We start from the raw sequence: 16,854 nt of genomic DNA, 5'->3' as shown, positions 1-16,854 counted from the left end.
GGGAGGATAAATCTCAGGGTCAATGATTTACAGTTGGTACGGCATACGGAAGAGGCATTTTGCCGAACCGAACAATCAACTTGGTCTGTGAGACGTTCATAATGGTCTGCATAGCACCTGAGATCAACGTACCAATGTTGTACGATGAAAAACTCGACCTGTACTGGTTGATACAGAGCGCATGGTCCTTGCAGTCCCTTCATCAGCTTCTTGCTGAGAATGCGAATTTGCAAAACAAGTGTATGAAGTCTCGTCATGGGCACGTCATGGGCATATATTCGTCAGAAACATATCGTTCCATATCGAGAACCCTTCTTCGTCTCCATAGAGGATCGTTGTGAACGCATCATTCCGGTCCTGTCAATATACATTTGGAGCCCATTGGCACTCATCACGATTGTTTCCGTCAACCAACCCACTACCCCTCTCATCTTCTCATCAAAGTGAAGCCACTTACCGCGATCATATTTACAGCAATACTCACAATCACTTTTGACAGACTGACGATGTCCGTACTAACGCTCTATTCTCTTTTGACAGCCAAGTTTGTGTTTCACGAGAAACTATCCCCTCATACCAAATCTCTTCATCCTAAGCATGTAGAGGTCCCTGGTTACCTACCAGACCCGCTTAACCTATAAGGCATCGCAACGACGTAAGTCTCGGGCACGTTACGTGTTTTCCACCAGTATCCTCAAAAATTCCTGATGGAAAGCAAGGTAGTCAGAAGGGGGAGTGAAATTAGTTGAATGAGTCTGCAGGATAGGGCACGATATGTTTTACATGGCCTAACAGTGTAGTTTTACATCGATAATGATAAGGAAAATCGGTGTAACTTCGTGCATCAAAGTGGTCATGGAATATTGCTATAGTTGTCACGCACATGAAATGTATTTTTGTATACAGAGGTGAAGCTTTGCATGGAACAGAGATGCATTATTAGTAGCGTGGAAGAATTAAATTAACGAAGCTTCACAAAGCGTATATATCGGCGATAAATAAACCTATTGCTAACGCCGAAGACAGCTTCACCGGAGAGGGTGCCACATATGCATTTAACAGTTTGAGTGGTGATTGAATTCTCCGCTTTTATTATGATTTTCCACTATGTAAAATGAAGGGGTTGCCAAAAAGTGCCACATTCAGTTTTATGTGTATGGTGGTGATTTCCTTGTCTCTCACCGTAGCGAATCCGCTTCACCGTTACCTACTCTCACTCTCCCTCTCCCTCTCCCTCTCCCACTCTCACTCTCACTGTCAGGTCTTGCTGTATTCAACGAACAAATCAACATCTATTGTGCAAAGAGATCCTTTTTCAGACCTCAAGTTATATCAAAAAGGGCGTGTATATCAAAGGTGAGCTGAAAGCTTCGTTCTTCAGATAATTGACATAAGGTGCTAATCGTTTTCATTATCGCTCTTTGTTACTTTAAATCTCGTCGAAATCATCAATCGTCAAAATTTGCTATATTACCTCATCGTCAAAACGTCTTTTCATTCATACATCAAAAACCATACCCATTAGATGTCCACCTTCTCCGCCCAACCTATCGTCATTGACGGCAAAGGACACCTTTTAGGTCGTCTTGCTTCCATCATCTCCAAACAGGTTAGTGTAGATTCTGGTTTATTACACAGAGGAATAGGGAGTGAGATTTTATGAGAGGAAAAAGATGTGAAGGACGACTGTGTATCGGGACATCAGGAGGAGATTGTGCACGACGTGACGATCATGAAGAAACGGAAGAGCGTCGTTCTTTAGAGCGGAAAAAGGATTTGGAATGGAATGAAGGATCTTAACCTATTATGGGATGTATGCTGACTAGTGGAATTCTTTGTCTACTCTACCATTACCAATCATCAATGTAATTTCACACCAATCGACTTCTATATTCGTCAAAATAGATCCTCTCTGGCCAAAAGGTCACCGTTGTACGATGTGAGGAGATCAACATTTCCGGTTCATTCTTCAGAAACAAGTTGAAGTACCACAACTACTTGCACAGTGAGTAGATTTTTCGTCTCCTGGGGGATCGCCTCGGGAAGAAGTAGTAAAGTCAGTTGTGTGGGATGGAGAGTTATCAGAGGAATCGGACGAAAGGGTCAGGAGACCTCATTACCATGTTGAATTCACTTCATCTGTTAAAGCATATTATCCTTGATGCTCCTACTTCAAGACACTTGGTCTTTATAAAGTGCTGACTGTGGATCACCTTTACAGAAAGACATATCGTCAACCCCAAGAAATCTGGTCCTTTCCATTTCCGAGCACCTTCTCGAATCCTTTTCAAAGCTGTACGAGGTATGGTCCCCCACAAATCATCCCGAGGTGCCGCCGCCCTCAAACGACTTGAATTGTACGAGGGTGTTCCCCCAGCTCAAGACAAAGTAAAGAAGATGGTTGTCCCCGCTGCTCTCCGAGTACTCAGACTCAAGCCCGGACGAAAATTCTGTACTCTCAAGAGACTTTCAGCCGAGGTCGGATGGCAATACAAGGATGTCGTTGACAGACTCGAGGAGAAGAGAAAGGTTAAGGGACAAGCTTACTTCGAGCGAAAGGTGAGTAAATAGTTTTCGCGTAAAAGGTGGAGGAGGGAGTGGTTTTTCGTCTACTCCTGTCTAACCTCCTTTCTCGTCTTACGCCCCTGCACTTCATTCGCATTCAAGGCGACAATTTGGACATCCACTGATATCAATTTTATCACTCTGTAGCAAGCCACTCTTAAACTTAGAGCCAAGGCTGACGCTTCCGTCGCTAAAAACGAGACTCTCACTCAATTCGGTTACTAAGTGTATTTATGTTAGATAGACTTGGTATTTGGATGAGGGTTCTGAGAGGGATATAGGGGTGTTTCTTATGCACGCATGACCACACACATCTTTTTGATGTCTTCGACAATTCGTGCACCGTTTATGACTTAAGCTATGTTATGATCTGTGACCGTCCACTAGTTTGACGAGGAAACCGATGACAGAAATGTTGAACTCGCCCGTATATACTGCCGCAATTTTTCCGAGTCTGTGGTGATCCTTGAGAGATCTATGCGCTGGAGAGTCAATTCGTGACTCTTCACAATCCCATTCACACTGTAGTGTCTGTCTGGAGGTTTCTCAGATCATCTTGTTCGGGTTTGCCTATAAATTATTTTTACTGGTTTTTCCCCTCCATTGCCCTGAAAAGCGGAGAACCGCTTCATTTAAAGGCGTTCTTCGAGCTGGAGATGACGTTTTTGAATAGATTATTCAACAAGCAATCCCTCCTCCTGCTTGCTTCCTCTTCTCGTGCACTTTGCATATACATCGATATATTCTTCTCTGTAACACCCTGACGAGCCGATTAAAGCAGGCTGCTACAATCTCACAACTTCACGTTATCGTATAAAACTCGAGTTGAAGGCCTCACTTCCTCCTCACTCCGGAAACCGATGCTCGAATACATATATATCTGCCGACATGGATTCAGGTGAGTGTTTAACTCCAATCTGTTCGAGTGTTTCTAGCTCAGATATTACACCGTCTGCATGATCTCCTGTAGCTGTCAAGCTGATGTTTCATATCTTCTCAGATCAAATTGGGTAGATCCAAATATTAAGACTTCACCCACTGGGATGAACCGGGATCCACCTGTACGTAGGATATTAACTCTCCTGCATTTTTGGGAGAGAGACTTATCCCTTTACTATGTTGATCACTTGACTCACCTGTTCAAATCCCAACATAGCTCGCAGTTTATGGTCACGAACAATCCCAAATCCTCTCTTCTTTCCTCTCAGATCCAAGTAAAACAGCTCCGTATCCTACGCCAGAATTAGTATTTTCAAGTCCGTTTTATAGATGTATAGAAACTGCTTTGCCTACCGCCAAAGCTCTGGGGATAGCTGGCGAGGAAGGTAAAGATGGTGTGAAACTAGAGCATGGTGTGATGGAATGGTGAGTTTCTGTCTTCTCTTCCATCTTATTAAGTGCCATATTCAGATACCCCGCTCAACTGAAATGTCGCGCAATTGGGATTGTTCCCAATGTTAACATTCGATTCCCTAAAGAATATTCTCAATAGTGCTGACATTGGTCTCTCTTCGAACAAATAGGTATTCTCCCGTGATACCGTCAACTGGCTTGCATCCTCGACCTTCTAAACCTAATTCCCTCATCCCCTTTTTCCCTCCTAATTCCATTGACCCTTCATATTGTTCAACAGTCTTCCCTTCGCGTCGAGGAGAATCTTTGAAAGATTTACATGAGCGAGCTGAGATATTCATCGAAGCTTGGACTGGTAAAGTGGAATCTACATGGCCGGAGGTGAAGAGCGTGGTGATCTTTGCTCATGCCGCTAGTCTTATTGCTTTAGGTAGGGCTGTGAGTACACTTCAATCTCAGTCTATCGGTGTCACCTCATTTTATATACGGGTTTCAGTTCCATCTTGCCACTAGTCCGCTAATGCGCCATGTTCTAACAGCTTACAGGGAATAAAGAACTCAGTGTGACAGCCGGATGTGCTTCTACATCATTGTATAAACGTAAATTACCTATCGGACCAACTGAAAGTTTCGAATCAACATTACCATCACATCGGCAACCTTACGACTCGAGACCTTCCTCCTCGTTAAATACACCGTTCTTGACCGCATTGGCACCTGCTTCACCTGCTTTTGGCAGTTTAAGTGGTATAGCTACGCCACCTGCTTTTGCACCTCTATCAAGACCGCCTTCGCCGCCACTCAGATCCGGCATCCAACCTTGCGGTGTCGGAGAATGGGATATCATCTGGAATGGTAAAGCTGATTACCTCCCCAATGGTTTGGAAAGAAATTGGAGTTTCAAAGATGTCGTTCTCAAGGAAGACGGTGAAGTCATTAATGATAAGGGTGACGGAGAAGGTCATGAAGTAGATGATGAGTGGCCCGAAGGATTAGCAGAAGGTGCAGAAGAATGGTTGAGACGAGGCAGACCTCCATTTGGTAATAATATCAAGAAATCCGGAGTCGGTTTAGGTATCAATTCGAGGATGTGAAAAGGAGAAAATGATCAAACTTGTTCATAATCGCATCATGACGTTTAACATGCCACGGTCTTCCGACATGAAGATCTGTATATACAAAGGTCATGTCTCTCGATTCTGCGTTAATCACACGAGCCCCTCTTCATCGTGTCTTTCTCCTAAGCAGTTTTCTCTCTTCGCCCAAAGTCGCATACTGTGCAGGATTCACTCTAACATCTAACCAGCCCATACTCCAGATTTTCCACCATTTCTTTGCTGGATCTTTCTGTCTCCAAGGATTAAGTGACATATCGCTAAGCAGTACTCGAGTGTAAGAGAGGTCGTTAAATCCTGAGAAATACGTTCCAGATGGTGTAGATGCCTGTCAATTCGAATCTTTGTTAGTCAATCTAAGACTTGCCCTTCGAGAAGAGGACGTAGGGAGCGTACGTAAGGATCTAGACCTGGGTATCGAGCCCGGGTGAAATCATTATCTGCGTTTATCTCTTTCAAACATGCGTTCGCATCTTGAGGCAGATTGAGGAAAGGGTCATCTCGGAACAAGGATGATATCCACTGTGGCCAAGACTAAATCAGAATACTCATTTGTTTCGTGAGATAGGTGGACTCACGTGGGATTCAACTTCATACGTGATGGCAGGGATGAAGAGAGCTAGACAATAAAAGAGGTGAGACCTGCTTTGAATACAGCATATAGTTAAAGTAAAATGACTCACGTTTTGTAGCCCCTGTGATAGCTAGATCCTTCTGCTTGAATCGTCCAAGTGGTAGTATACCTCGAAGTACCAGTGGTAGTTGGATACTTCCTACATCTTCACTTTGTACTGTCTTCCAACTCTTGCGGAGAGCAAGCACTCTTGCTCTAGAACCAGGCGGTGGTGGCACCCGTTCCAATCCTAATTGATGCCTCAATGTCTCATTGATGAAGTCGTATGTCCCACCTCGATAGCCTGTGGCGAGCACTGTAGCTCCACATTGAACTTTGGCCGTTTCATGCCCGTTGGCGACCTTGAATGCCACTCCGTCCTCATCGATGGATGTCGGAGATGCATCACGAAGAGAGCTTAATTGACCGTCTCTCAGAAGTGGGAGAAAATTAGTTGGCGTGGTTGCGATACCTCCTGCAAAATGGCAAAGAGAGAGGTATGGGTCGGAAGTAGGAGGTGAAAGAACGCCAGTATATAACCTCGACTGAGCGATACGTACCCAGTCAAAATCAATATACCATACCTGCTGAGACGAGATATGTCTACGTACCCAAGCTCCTGTCATCAATGTCCAAAATCCTCTTACCCACCCAGCGCCCAGCGATGTACAATGGTAGAACCACATGGTCCAGCTATCGATAACCCTGCTTGGTCCAAACATGATATCCATTCGGCTAACAGTTTGGATTCCGCATCAGCGTGTTTCGTGACAAGTTATCGATAGAACCCCTGGAACGTCTACTCACTTTGCTCCCATCATTCCAGGCGGAGACACTGGTGAGAACCATTTTAATGGTCCTCTTGAAGACCATATGACTTTCTTCCCTCGATTACTAAGCAGTGCGGCGGTATCCATCCCACTTTTGCCTCCTCCAACTACCAAGATGTGATCTTTACCGCCATGTTGATCTGGTTTGTCAGATGAGGATGGAACAGAGGCAAGGATCTTGTCTATCTCGGAAGGATAAGACAAAGCCGAAGTGTGGAACGTAGGGATTGGGCTGGACTTGAATATATCAGGCACATATGGTTGTCCAAGATACTAAGCAGAACGCTTAGCATACATAGACTCTGCTGCAGGGGTCATAGTATATCAAGGCGCAGATTGACTTACCCCAGTTGCTAAAATGACTCTATCAAAGTATTTTGTCTCTTCTTGTGCCCCTGCCCGAAGCTGTACCGTCCAGCCCCTCTCATTGTCGTCTTGAGGCGACAAAGACAATACATTTACATTGAAACTAATCATTCTCCATAAGATTACACTAGCTTGGCAAATGGAACCACTTACAGAACCTCCGCTTCGTCCTTTATAAAGTAATGATAAAAATCCTCAAGATATCGACGGTATGTTCTAGCTGGCACGACCGATCCATCGAGATTCGATGGCTTGGGCATATCCAGCCCACTGAATGACTGTCAATATCGAGTCGAGGAATGGAACGGATCACTACGTACGAAAAGGTGAACGACCCCCATGGTGAATTAGTTGTCAAAATCTGGGTAGGTATGTCGCCAACATCCACCAACTCCATCTTCCTGAAAGACGTGAAGATCAGACATATATCAACGGTAGCTGGAAGCGCGCGAACAGTCTCACCTTGGCTACGATGGTCACCTTGAATCCATCTTGAAGAAGAGTACGAGCATTGATCAATCCGGCGGGGCCACAGCCGACGATCAGCACGGAGATGGGTTTACTGGCTTCCTGTTCCAACTCGTTTGTATTGTTCGACATCGGGATCGACTACTGCGTGGGTCAGTACAGTATCCCAGAGAGTCATGATGATGACGATGATAGCAGCGATGTCGATATAATGGGATAGAGGAACGGGAATTCGGCTTATCGGTCAAGGAGACAGAGATGAAAAGGGGTTTGTTATCATGAAACAACGCGAAAGGCGATTGTGCTTGGAAATGCATCTGACAAGTATTTGATACAATTACTCGTATGCGATATCTATTCTATGCTTATGGGTACAACGTGAATCAAAGAGCGTAATATACTATATGTAGGTCCCCATCTATACATCCTCTTTCTTTTCTAGACTGATTTCCTCTTGCTCATCTATATCCTCATTAGATCTAGTAAGAATGGATACTCCTTGAGGTGAAAATGTTGACCAATACTGTAATTCATCCATTGGAGTGAAAGGAGACAGAGTTCCAGTTCTCGAGGATCCATCTGTTCTAGATGAGGCTGTATCTGTGTTCCTTGAGCTAACGGGATCCTGCAGGTGTACAGCGACTGGCCTGACTCCGAATGGTGTAGATCCTTGATATCCTTCGACATGTATATCCAAAGCAGTTTGACCCAAGTTTGGCGGAAGTTGATCTCTCTCATCTTTCGGTCCAGTTGACAGTTCGAATGTACTTGGCGTTTGTGGACCAGTAGGATTTCTCGAATTGATAGTAAAGACAACTGATAAAGCGTATAGTTCTGTAACGCATTCCAATAGAACCCAAAACAGGTCGTTCTTGGTTCTATGAGCCGCCGGAGACGCAAGGAAGATGATACACATGACTCCGCCGACGATATGAGTAAGAAGAACAGTTTCGAGTGTAAGAGCGATCATGCGTTTAACGAGACTTCGAGTGGAGTGGAAAACACTATTACGCGCTTGACGAAATCTCCATACCAATAGTAAAGTGATACATCCATCTGTGAATGCGGATAATCCCATCCAAGTGATCGCGACTACTTGTGAAGGGATACCGATGGGTCTTGATTTGAATTCGTCTTTGCTAACATAAGGATCATCCGCCCATATTCGAGCTGTGATAGCCAAACTATTGGGCAGAACGTTCATTCAGTTGGCACCTAAGAAGAGCTTTTGGAACTATGAAACTCACGCTATTCCAGCGGCCAAGGTGATTGAAGCTAAGATAGAAACTACCCATAGCATCCATGGTCTTCTCCCGATAAGCAACCACGCTCTTCTTCCGAAATAAAGCTGTGCGGTGAATGCCATGAGTGGGATCTTTAAAAATTTCGAACGTGGTTAGATTAGTGGTATCCTGCAATTGGGAATATCAGAGGATAATTGAGCTCACCAGACCATCTTGAAAACTTAGTGGCCACCAAAAAGTGCCCCATATCGAGGGATCATCTATCCCTCCAACGAAATATTGATGACTTGAAGCTAAGATGATGAGGATTTGAAGAGTACTGAGCAAAAAAATCCATGAGACCAGTAATCTGATTTTCCAAGAATCGCGATGACGTGAGAAATAGCGGAAAACTTGAGATACGTGTACACCATACAAAGCCAGCTATGAGATCAATCCCTTCAGCCCATGTTTGCTTTTGACGTAGATTGGTTGAAGCTAGATCTTTAGGGGTGATACTTACAGCTAGATATGAGCCCAGCAGATACCCTGTTGGAGCTACGGGATATGGGTTATTGCTCTTCGCTATCTCATCCATACTGATAATACCATGACCGAATAACTGGATTCTATGACGAGGTGACAAGAAGGTCTGAGAGACAAGGGGTGTTACCAATGATTCGGGCGGAGTGATATAAATGAATGTGTTTGGAGATGTGTTGAGGCAATCTCCATTCAATGCAGAGTCCGTCAGTGTCTTGTTAGGGAAGATGAACGATGAAAATCATGCTAAAGATGAAGTTTTGTTGATCGCCATTTAGTTAAGCGGCGTTGATTTTGTCTCGTTCCAGTGCATCGCGAACGACGCCTTTCTGGTCAGGTTAGTAAATAAAGGTATGTAAGCACAACGCCTTCGTCGGATGGAATGTTGGTGAAATCACCGCAAGGAGAAAAAACAAGCGACACGGTCGTGCCTGTGTCTGTCCGGCTTTCGAGAACATTAACGTAAGAAGCCGAGCTGGTTTTCTCACCATGTGGTGACGAGGCAACGACTATTATACTCAGCTCGTTAGGGGATCTAAGGAATCTCGTACTCGCGTTGTCTAATGAAGCGAATGGTGAAAACAACCAGGAAAGGTATCCTGATAGGAGCCTTCCTCGATTTTGGTTGATCGTCAGTAGATCGGGTCTCGGCTTCACCTTATAAAAGTAAATGATGTGCAGCAATTGTGTTAGTTCATTCAGGTCGATCATATTATATTAAAAGACAACGGCATTCTCTTCATCAGCCGAATAGTGATTTTCCTCCATCAATTCCGTGAAGATGCTTGAGTTCTTGTATATACGGAACTTCTTCGTATGGTGATCCACGCCACAAGTAGCATAAGTCCCAGACCACGCCATGGAAAGGCACCGCTATTTCAGCTGTGGTTTGAAATACTCCTTCTCCTTCATTTCCTTGCTGAGCCAGTATCGTAGAGATCATTGCAGATATATAGCATTACACCTATAGACTCTCATATACGTTGTGTACTGTTACAAAGAGATACAGGCGGAGATCAAAATTGTAAAGGAAAGTACAAAAGTAGAAAATGTGGGACAGACGGACAAAGACGACAGTACAAACAGTAAGACGCAGGTAACTCGAGCAATACTAGACTACAGGTAATTATCGATCTTCGTGTCTTTGTATAATTGAGCACTATGATGTCTGTATAACGCATACATGAGACATAAAGCGATGATAGATTTCACCGTGTTCCCTAGCAGGAGCATGAGTAGATATCTCAAGGTAACTGACGATTCTGAATACTTACTCATACTCGACCATCCTTGATGTTCTCCTCCATACTATAATCCTTTCATGCTCTCATCTTCAATCGAATGTCCATCCAATCCTTTATACGCTAGTCTCCTGCTGACTACTTGATTCACAAGGGATAGCCCCCTTTTCTTCGGAATAGGAATCAAAACGGGTTTGTCTCCTGCATCAGAAGGAGAATGAGGTACAATTTGAACCGAACGTTTAGAGCGAGATGATTGGATTGCTTCTCTATAACCATCAACACATGCCTGTTAAGGATTCAGCATTAGATCTCGTTTGACAAGGGAACGTAGCTTAATCCATAACTTTGAGCTCACCTCCATTGCATCCCACCAAGTATACCCTACAATCCCCTCTGTACATCCTCTCTTACCCATCTCTTTGCGCTTTCTAGGATCCATTACAAGTTGAGATAGAAGACTTGCATATCCCTTGGCGATCGAGTTGAATTCTGCTGAATCTGGCTTACATACTTGAGCCCATGATAGTCCCAATGTCTTCGAGCCAGTTCCTGTTCCTTTAGATACAGGGAGAGACAGCAGTGAACCAGTTGAGCCATCCGAAACCAAATCTCGGGTTCCTTCTGCGTCCAGCCCCACCACAGGCTACAGATAAAATCGACGAGTTATTACCTAAGTGGGAACAAAAGAAAGGTAAAAGAGGTGACAAGTACTTACAAGACCTGAGGCTAAAGCTTCTAAGACTACTTGACCGAAAGTCTAAATGATACATCGTCAAGTGTCAGTGTGGACCGTTCAATCTATCCGCACATGACATGTGGCGGTATCATCGTCAATGGACATGGATACTTACCTCTGTGAAACTTGGAAAGGCAAAGATATCCGCGCTAGCATAACATTTTGCCAATTCTTCACCTTGTCTGTGACCCATAAACGCTGCATCCCATTGTTCGTTTTCACAACGTGACTCAAGTTCTTTTCTTGCTGGTCCATCTCCAACGAACACCAATTTAGGTAAGACGGCTCCATTAGGTAAGAGAGAAGTTAATTCAGCATAGGCTGATAGGAGTAAGTGTAGATTCTTTTCCCAGGATCTACCGAAATCACTTCTCATCAGCGACCGCACATAGGATTGATGTGAAGAGACCTTACATCCTTCCGACGTAAAGTATCACCGCCCCGTCGTCTAGGCTACCTAAATCAGACATTTGGCTATCGATGGGTCCCGTCCAAGGTGTCGCAGGAGGAGTTAAAATCCCGTCTGTGTTCATGGTGATGATAGGTTTCCTTTTAGAAGTGAACTCCTCTTCAGCGAAACTCTTGATGCCCCATAAAGCCCTGAGTTGAATATCCCTCTTATGCGGCCCAAATTGAGTCAGATCAACACCCCTAGGCCATAATCTGACTCCCGAGAAGGACTGGGACTCCAGCATTGATTTGGTTGATGGCGATGGGCATAGTGTCAAAAGCAGCTTCGAATACAAGCACGACTGAAACATCCATATGATCGGAGTCAAGAAGGACAGACCGAAGAGTGTAGCGTAGGTCGCTAGGTTTCTATGATAAAGAGGTCAGCGATACTGATATAGTAAGTCGCGGCGGACTGGAGGATATCCACTGAAGTGCCATGTTGCTATGTACTTACGTATGATAAGAAGCAATGACGGCGCCACCGAGACCTTTACCTAATTGTAGACCTTCTTGTGATAACCATTTCTCACCTGCCCAGCCTAATTCCATGGCTAAGATTGTTTGTGCTCCTAACCAAATAGGATCAACAAAATGTACGACATCAGGCTCCCAATCCCTTATCACGCTGAGAAATTTTGGTCGAAGGAAATTAAGCTTCAGGTCTGGATAGACCACTAAAGGAATACCGAGAGTTCCGACTAAAGGATGTGAAGCGTATGTCGATAGTGTGGACGAAGGTCCAAGTAATATGCACTCGTGTCCTTGAGATTGGAGATGCTCAAGTAATCTCGAGAGTGTTCGCGTCACACCATCCACTTTGGGTAAGAAGTTCTCTGTGTTCAAAAGGGTCTGTCATTTTAGCAAAATTCCACATTGTCTGGATTTCATTGCACAGTACTCCCGAGCACGCCAATACTGGTCTCGAATTAGAATGCTTACCCGTGACGATGACAATCCGCAACCCCTTCCTACCCCGGCCCGAACACAACCAAGCTTCCCTTGCATCTTTCGCGGAGTCAGTCATTCCTTTTCTCCAGATATGCTGAGTATGGTTTTCAAGAGGTTCTTGTTTTCCTGCGCGTAAGTCAAGCTGGATCTCCTGAGGAAGGGAGTTGAGGTCCAGATCTGGGATCGATACATTTGGTGTAGACACAATGTGATCTAAGTCGTTGAACCTGCTCATGATGGACTGTTGGGATTGTGTAGGGGATAGGCAGGCTGTTGATTCCGGAGTTTGAGGTGGAGTGAGAGGTAAGGAAGCTTGGACTCCAACAGTGGGATATGCGCCAACCCCATGGTGATATGTCCCGCTGAGCCTTCTTCGAGGAGCTTCAGACCACGTCATGCTGAGAACCACTTCTCCGGGAATTTCCCCGATAGAGGAATCCTTTCTCAGATGGGTTTTTATGGGTTCTCAGTTTTGTACCACGTCACTATAACGATCAATGTCGATGGATAAATCAGACTTGGTCAGGAATAATGCCGTGTGTTGCCGACTTTATACCATGAGCATTTGGGCTGAGCTGATGAAAGAGCCAAGTTGGTGATTTTCTCGGCAGTTGATCGATGAGCTCTGCCTGAGTTGTACCGTCTGCGCTGAATCCGCCATATACACAATATATACAAGAGTGAACCTGCTGAGGTAACCTTGAGATAAGTCTCGTCGGACAATCTGACTTCACGGATTGATTAGCTCGAGACGAGATTGGAGGATCTGTACTCGGTGATTCTGTTCAAGTATCAAATCGGGAGTTGTCGATTGATCCGGACAGCGGGTCTGAGTAGCAACGTGTGAACGCCGATTCCAAAATGAAGTGGATTGAGTATGGATATGATGATGTTAGAGTTAATCTACATCAGAACAATAAATCATTCATTGATGTCAATTACCATCTTCATATACCAGCGTCGTAAACATCAGTAGACACATAAAGAAACGTTGGTTCAATGGATAGTGCCGGAACAGTCACCAGAGGGCGGATAGCCTGAAGTGCAAGATGAAACGCGTCGAATTGATAATCAAGTAAATCGATTGTCTTTAGATATTGTCAGTTGATGCAGAAATTGATCGTCAATGATATTCAGACACGTTCGTCAATTCGTAAGTGAATAACCGTTTTCTGTTCAATTCGACAGAAGAATAAGAGTTGTTTGCCTTTACGCGTCATTGACATTGGCATTAACGTTAGTCTTAGTGACCGGTCAACTGGAGAGGGCCTTTTGTGTATGGAGAAATAGGGAAGGGAGCCTTTGAGCAACCAGCCTGAATGTAGATGATGAGTACGGAGATCTGATGAATTGACAACGTGCATGACTTTTCTTTTATCTTCGTGTTGCTGTACATACTCGTATAAACCAGGTGAACGTGCGTATCCTCACTTTTTAGACCAAATAGACAAAGGAAAGTGCCACATTATCTAAAGATATAACGCCGATGTTATCGCCTTAAAAGGGGAACCATGAATAAACTCCGACGAGAAATTGGGATTTTTCACTCATAATCCAGATATTCCCCCCCTCTCCCCTTCTCAATTTCATGACTACACCATACACCATACATCCCTTTCCTCCTCTTCTTCTTCTTCTTCTTCTTCTCTCTTTCTTTCGTTATCAACACCTTATCTCAAGTGACACAACAACCAATATCAAGCGAACATCAACAAGTGTCACCTTCCCTCCCCGCCTCGAGGCTTCCCACATATAAACCAGCTCAATACATTCATACGACTTACATAACTATTATACAAATACCATTCAAGATGTTCTCATTCGCCTAAACAACAGTACTTCACGTACAAAAGAGAACCACCGTCTAAATACAGGACGAAACTTTCAAAGTCTTCAACAACAACCCTTTTTACCTACCACTTTTAACACCTTAACCAACGAACCTTCGGTTCCCTTTAATCTTGCCCAACATGGCCGCCTTCAACTTCTTCCAACCCCAGCAGCAAAAGCAACAACAGAAAGAACAACAACAACAACTCCGGACGTGTCAAGCTCGGTGTCCAGAACGACCCCTCCCCAACTCACTTACTTAGTCAACGATTACATCCCGTCCAAGGACGATAAAAGGTCTACCATAATTAAGACGTGAGTATCTACACTACTAGCCTTCCTCGTTCAACACAGCATGGTGGCATTTCTTCCCAAAACAAGCTTCGCGGGATCAAAGGATTGTATGCTGACTAAAACGCATTTCCTCCCCTCTTCCTTTTTTATTCTTTTCCCATCACCCGTCACATCGTCATGAATATACATACATTGTCTTTCCTTACCTGAACTGAACTTTCAACATGCCCTCGCATCTCATTACCCCGATGTAGTCATACACAACAGCTGCAACAAGGTACAATCCCTGCTTTCACTCCGCTGCCCACCAGACTTCCTCCACCTCCTACCACAACTCGACGCAATTACCTAGCGCGACCAAAAAGCCAAAGCTCACAACAAGTGCAGCAAGAAAAGACGACCCAAGTTATTAACGTTCGTCAGCCGAGTCTACCTTTGACTCAGGAATACCAAGATCTAGTCCAGGTTCAACCATTCGAACAAATATTCGCTCTGGACCAATCAGTCATCACGACTAATACTATACAACCGGATACTTCCATTATCGACCCTCTTCTCTTTACACTCAACCCCGACCTACTCACATCGATGGAATCTAACTTCGATATCAACATGGAATCATTTGATTGGGATCAGTTCTTGGTGGACGATGCGCAAGGTGAGTTAAACTTCCAGCTGCTGCAAGCTTCGGTACTAACATCTATTTCAGTCAACGCTTTGATCCCCAAGAACACCGAATCCCCCGCTCCTTCCGATTCACAAGTCGCTACTCCCAAGTCTACCGAGTCAGAGCAATCTGCCGCCCTTGACCCCGAGAACGACTTTGATTTCAATTTTGATTTCGAACTTCCTTCATTCGGTATTTCTCACCGACCTGAGGATATGCTTAATCCTGTCCAACCGGTTGACTTCACTTCGGGTCCCGCTGCCGATACTCGAGGTACCGCCGATCCTACAATGACCAGCACTTTTGGTCTTAGCTTTGGTGATTTCGGTCTTCACACCGATCTTGGTGCCGATGCTGCCAGTCAGCTCGGACTCACCAACCTCCTCGATAAGCTTGGTCAACAACAGAAGACCGCTGAACCAGCCACCATATCCCCTATCAACGATCTCTCCGATGCCAACGCCTTACTGAACAAGCTCTTCTCTACCGTTGCTTCTCCCCCCTCGATTCAACCATCTCAACTTTCTCTGTCTTCCAGCCCTATGCTCAAGCGAAAAGGGTCTGATGCTAGTGACGAGAGTCTTCCTGCTGCCAAACGACGTGGTCGACCTCCAGGTGCTGTCAAGACCAAATCTGTATCTCTTCCAGAACCCACACGAGCTTACAGGCAGTCTACCGGTTTCTCCAACTCACCTGCTCTATCTGCCGGTAGCGTTGCCGATGAAAGCGAGATGGACTCTCCCGCCGGATCATCTCCTGCGGTTGTCAAGCGAACCATCTCTGGCAAACCTTCCACTGCTCGACCCAAATCTGTCGTTCCTGAGAAATTCCTCAAAGACGGATCAGCTCAAGCTATTTTAGGCATGGACATCAATCAAATTCAATCGTACCCTTCTTTCGATATGCTCCTCAAGGATGTAGAAGCTTCTCGAGTCGCTGCCGCAAAGGATTTCGGGGAGAGAATTGCTGATAACCGTGACAAGGCTAAAGATGCCGCCAAGAAATCTCGAGACGAACGTCGAGCCAAGATTGAACGATCCGATGTCCTTGAGAAAAAGGTTGAAGATCTTGAAGCTAAGCTCAAGGGAATGACATCGGTTCTCCTCACTCTCGTCGACCGGGGTATTCTCAACAAAGATCAAGTTGCGTCTTACTTGTAAGCGTATCAAAGACCGTCATTTCGTGACGACGTCCTTATGTATATACTCTCTTTAACTTATATATCTTTTTTTTTTCCTTATCTTAAACTAAATCACCCTCACTTCCACTCAATTCACTTCACCAGTTGTGGACAAATTCTCTCGTCCTCCTGCTTCGATCGCCTATCACTTCCCTCACTCTCTTCGATTTGGATTGTTCTTCATTACGCGTCCCTTGTCTTTTAAAGGGCCCAAAACTGTCCGTTGTTTGCCTAAAATCGTTTTAATCAGTTTCTTCATCTTCCGATATCAAAAACGGCCGTAAATAGTGAGAACTGGCTCCCTCATTACTTATTGTATATACGGTTCATATGGGTTTTCATGCCCAGGAATCTTTTTTCTCCCCTTCTGTCGGTATGCAACTGAATCGATTGAATCGTTGCAGCATTGAATGAGCAAGTCAAGAA

The 16,854-nt window shown here is 44.7% G+C and overlaps 6 protein-coding genes across 6 annotated transcripts; 3 read left to right on the top strand and 3 right to left on the bottom strand.

The window, feature by feature from the left end:
- Positions 1–1,525: 1,525 nt before the first annotated feature.
- On the top strand, positions 1,526–2,790 carry IL334_001366 (ribosomal protein L13; the record flags this gene model as incomplete). Its single annotated transcript, XM_062933123.1, has 4 exons — positions 1,526–1,609; positions 1,906–2,005; positions 2,222–2,559; positions 2,713–2,790. 4 exons carry the CDS (start codon positions 1,526–1,528, stop codon positions 2,788–2,790), a joined length of 600 nt encoding a protein of 199 aa, XP_062789174.1.
- Positions 2,791–3,425: 635 nt separating this feature from the next.
- On the top strand, positions 3,426–5,012 carry IL334_001365 (uncharacterized protein; the record flags this gene model as incomplete). The annotated part of the gene is made up of 5 exons (XM_062933122.1): positions 3,426–3,463; positions 3,566–3,626; positions 3,722–3,930; positions 4,089–4,356; positions 4,458–5,012. The coding sequence occupies 5 exons, from the start codon at positions 3,426–3,428 to the stop codon at positions 5,010–5,012; spliced, it is 1,131 nt and encodes a 376-aa protein (XP_062789173.1).
- Positions 5,013–5,142: 130 nt separating this feature from the next.
- Positions 5,143–7,442, bottom strand: IL334_001364 (uncharacterized protein; the record flags this gene model as incomplete). Its single annotated transcript, XM_062933121.1, has 10 exons — positions 5,143–5,361; positions 5,430–5,555; positions 5,612–5,652; positions 5,717–6,191; positions 6,258–6,381; positions 6,454–6,749; positions 6,822–6,945; positions 6,996–7,112; positions 7,163–7,239; positions 7,305–7,442. 10 exons carry the CDS (start codon positions 7,440–7,442, stop codon positions 5,143–5,145), a joined length of 1,737 nt encoding a protein of 578 aa, XP_062789172.1.
- Positions 7,443–7,728: 286 nt separating this feature from the next.
- IL334_001363 (uncharacterized protein) lies at positions 7,729–9,131 on the bottom strand (the record flags this gene model as incomplete). The annotated part of the gene is made up of 4 exons (XM_062933120.1): positions 7,729–8,494; positions 8,558–8,685; positions 8,759–8,977; positions 9,057–9,131. The coding sequence occupies 4 exons, from the start codon at positions 9,129–9,131 to the stop codon at positions 7,729–7,731; spliced, it is 1,188 nt and encodes a 395-aa protein (XP_062789171.1).
- A 1,253-nt stretch (positions 9,132–10,384) lies between these two features.
- IL334_001362 (uncharacterized protein) lies at positions 10,385–12,854 on the bottom strand (the record flags this gene model as incomplete). Its single annotated transcript, XM_062933119.1, has 7 exons — positions 10,385–10,606; positions 10,676–10,963; positions 11,036–11,077; positions 11,172–11,412; positions 11,471–11,875; positions 11,964–12,342; positions 12,449–12,854. The coding sequence occupies 7 exons, from the start codon at positions 12,852–12,854 to the stop codon at positions 10,385–10,387; spliced, it is 1,983 nt and encodes a 660-aa protein (XP_062789170.1).
- A 1,573-nt stretch (positions 12,855–14,427) lies between these two features.
- Positions 14,428–16,408, top strand: IL334_001361 (uncharacterized protein; the record flags this gene model as incomplete). The annotated part of the gene is made up of 2 exons (XM_062933118.1): positions 14,428–14,549; positions 14,836–16,408. The coding sequence occupies 2 exons, from the start codon at positions 14,428–14,430 to the stop codon at positions 16,406–16,408; spliced, it is 1,695 nt and encodes a 564-aa protein (XP_062789169.1).
- Positions 16,409–16,854: the final 446 nt, after the last annotated feature.

This window comes from Kwoniella shivajii, chromosome 1 (assembly GCF_035658355.1).
Source record: "Kwoniella shivajii chromosome 1, complete sequence".
NCBI classification, from domain to species: domain Eukaryota; kingdom Fungi; phylum Basidiomycota; class Tremellomycetes; order Tremellales; family Cryptococcaceae; genus Kwoniella; species Kwoniella shivajii.
The sequence above is the reverse complement of the archived record's forward strand: the minus strand, read 5'-3'. Positions and strand labels throughout refer to the sequence as shown.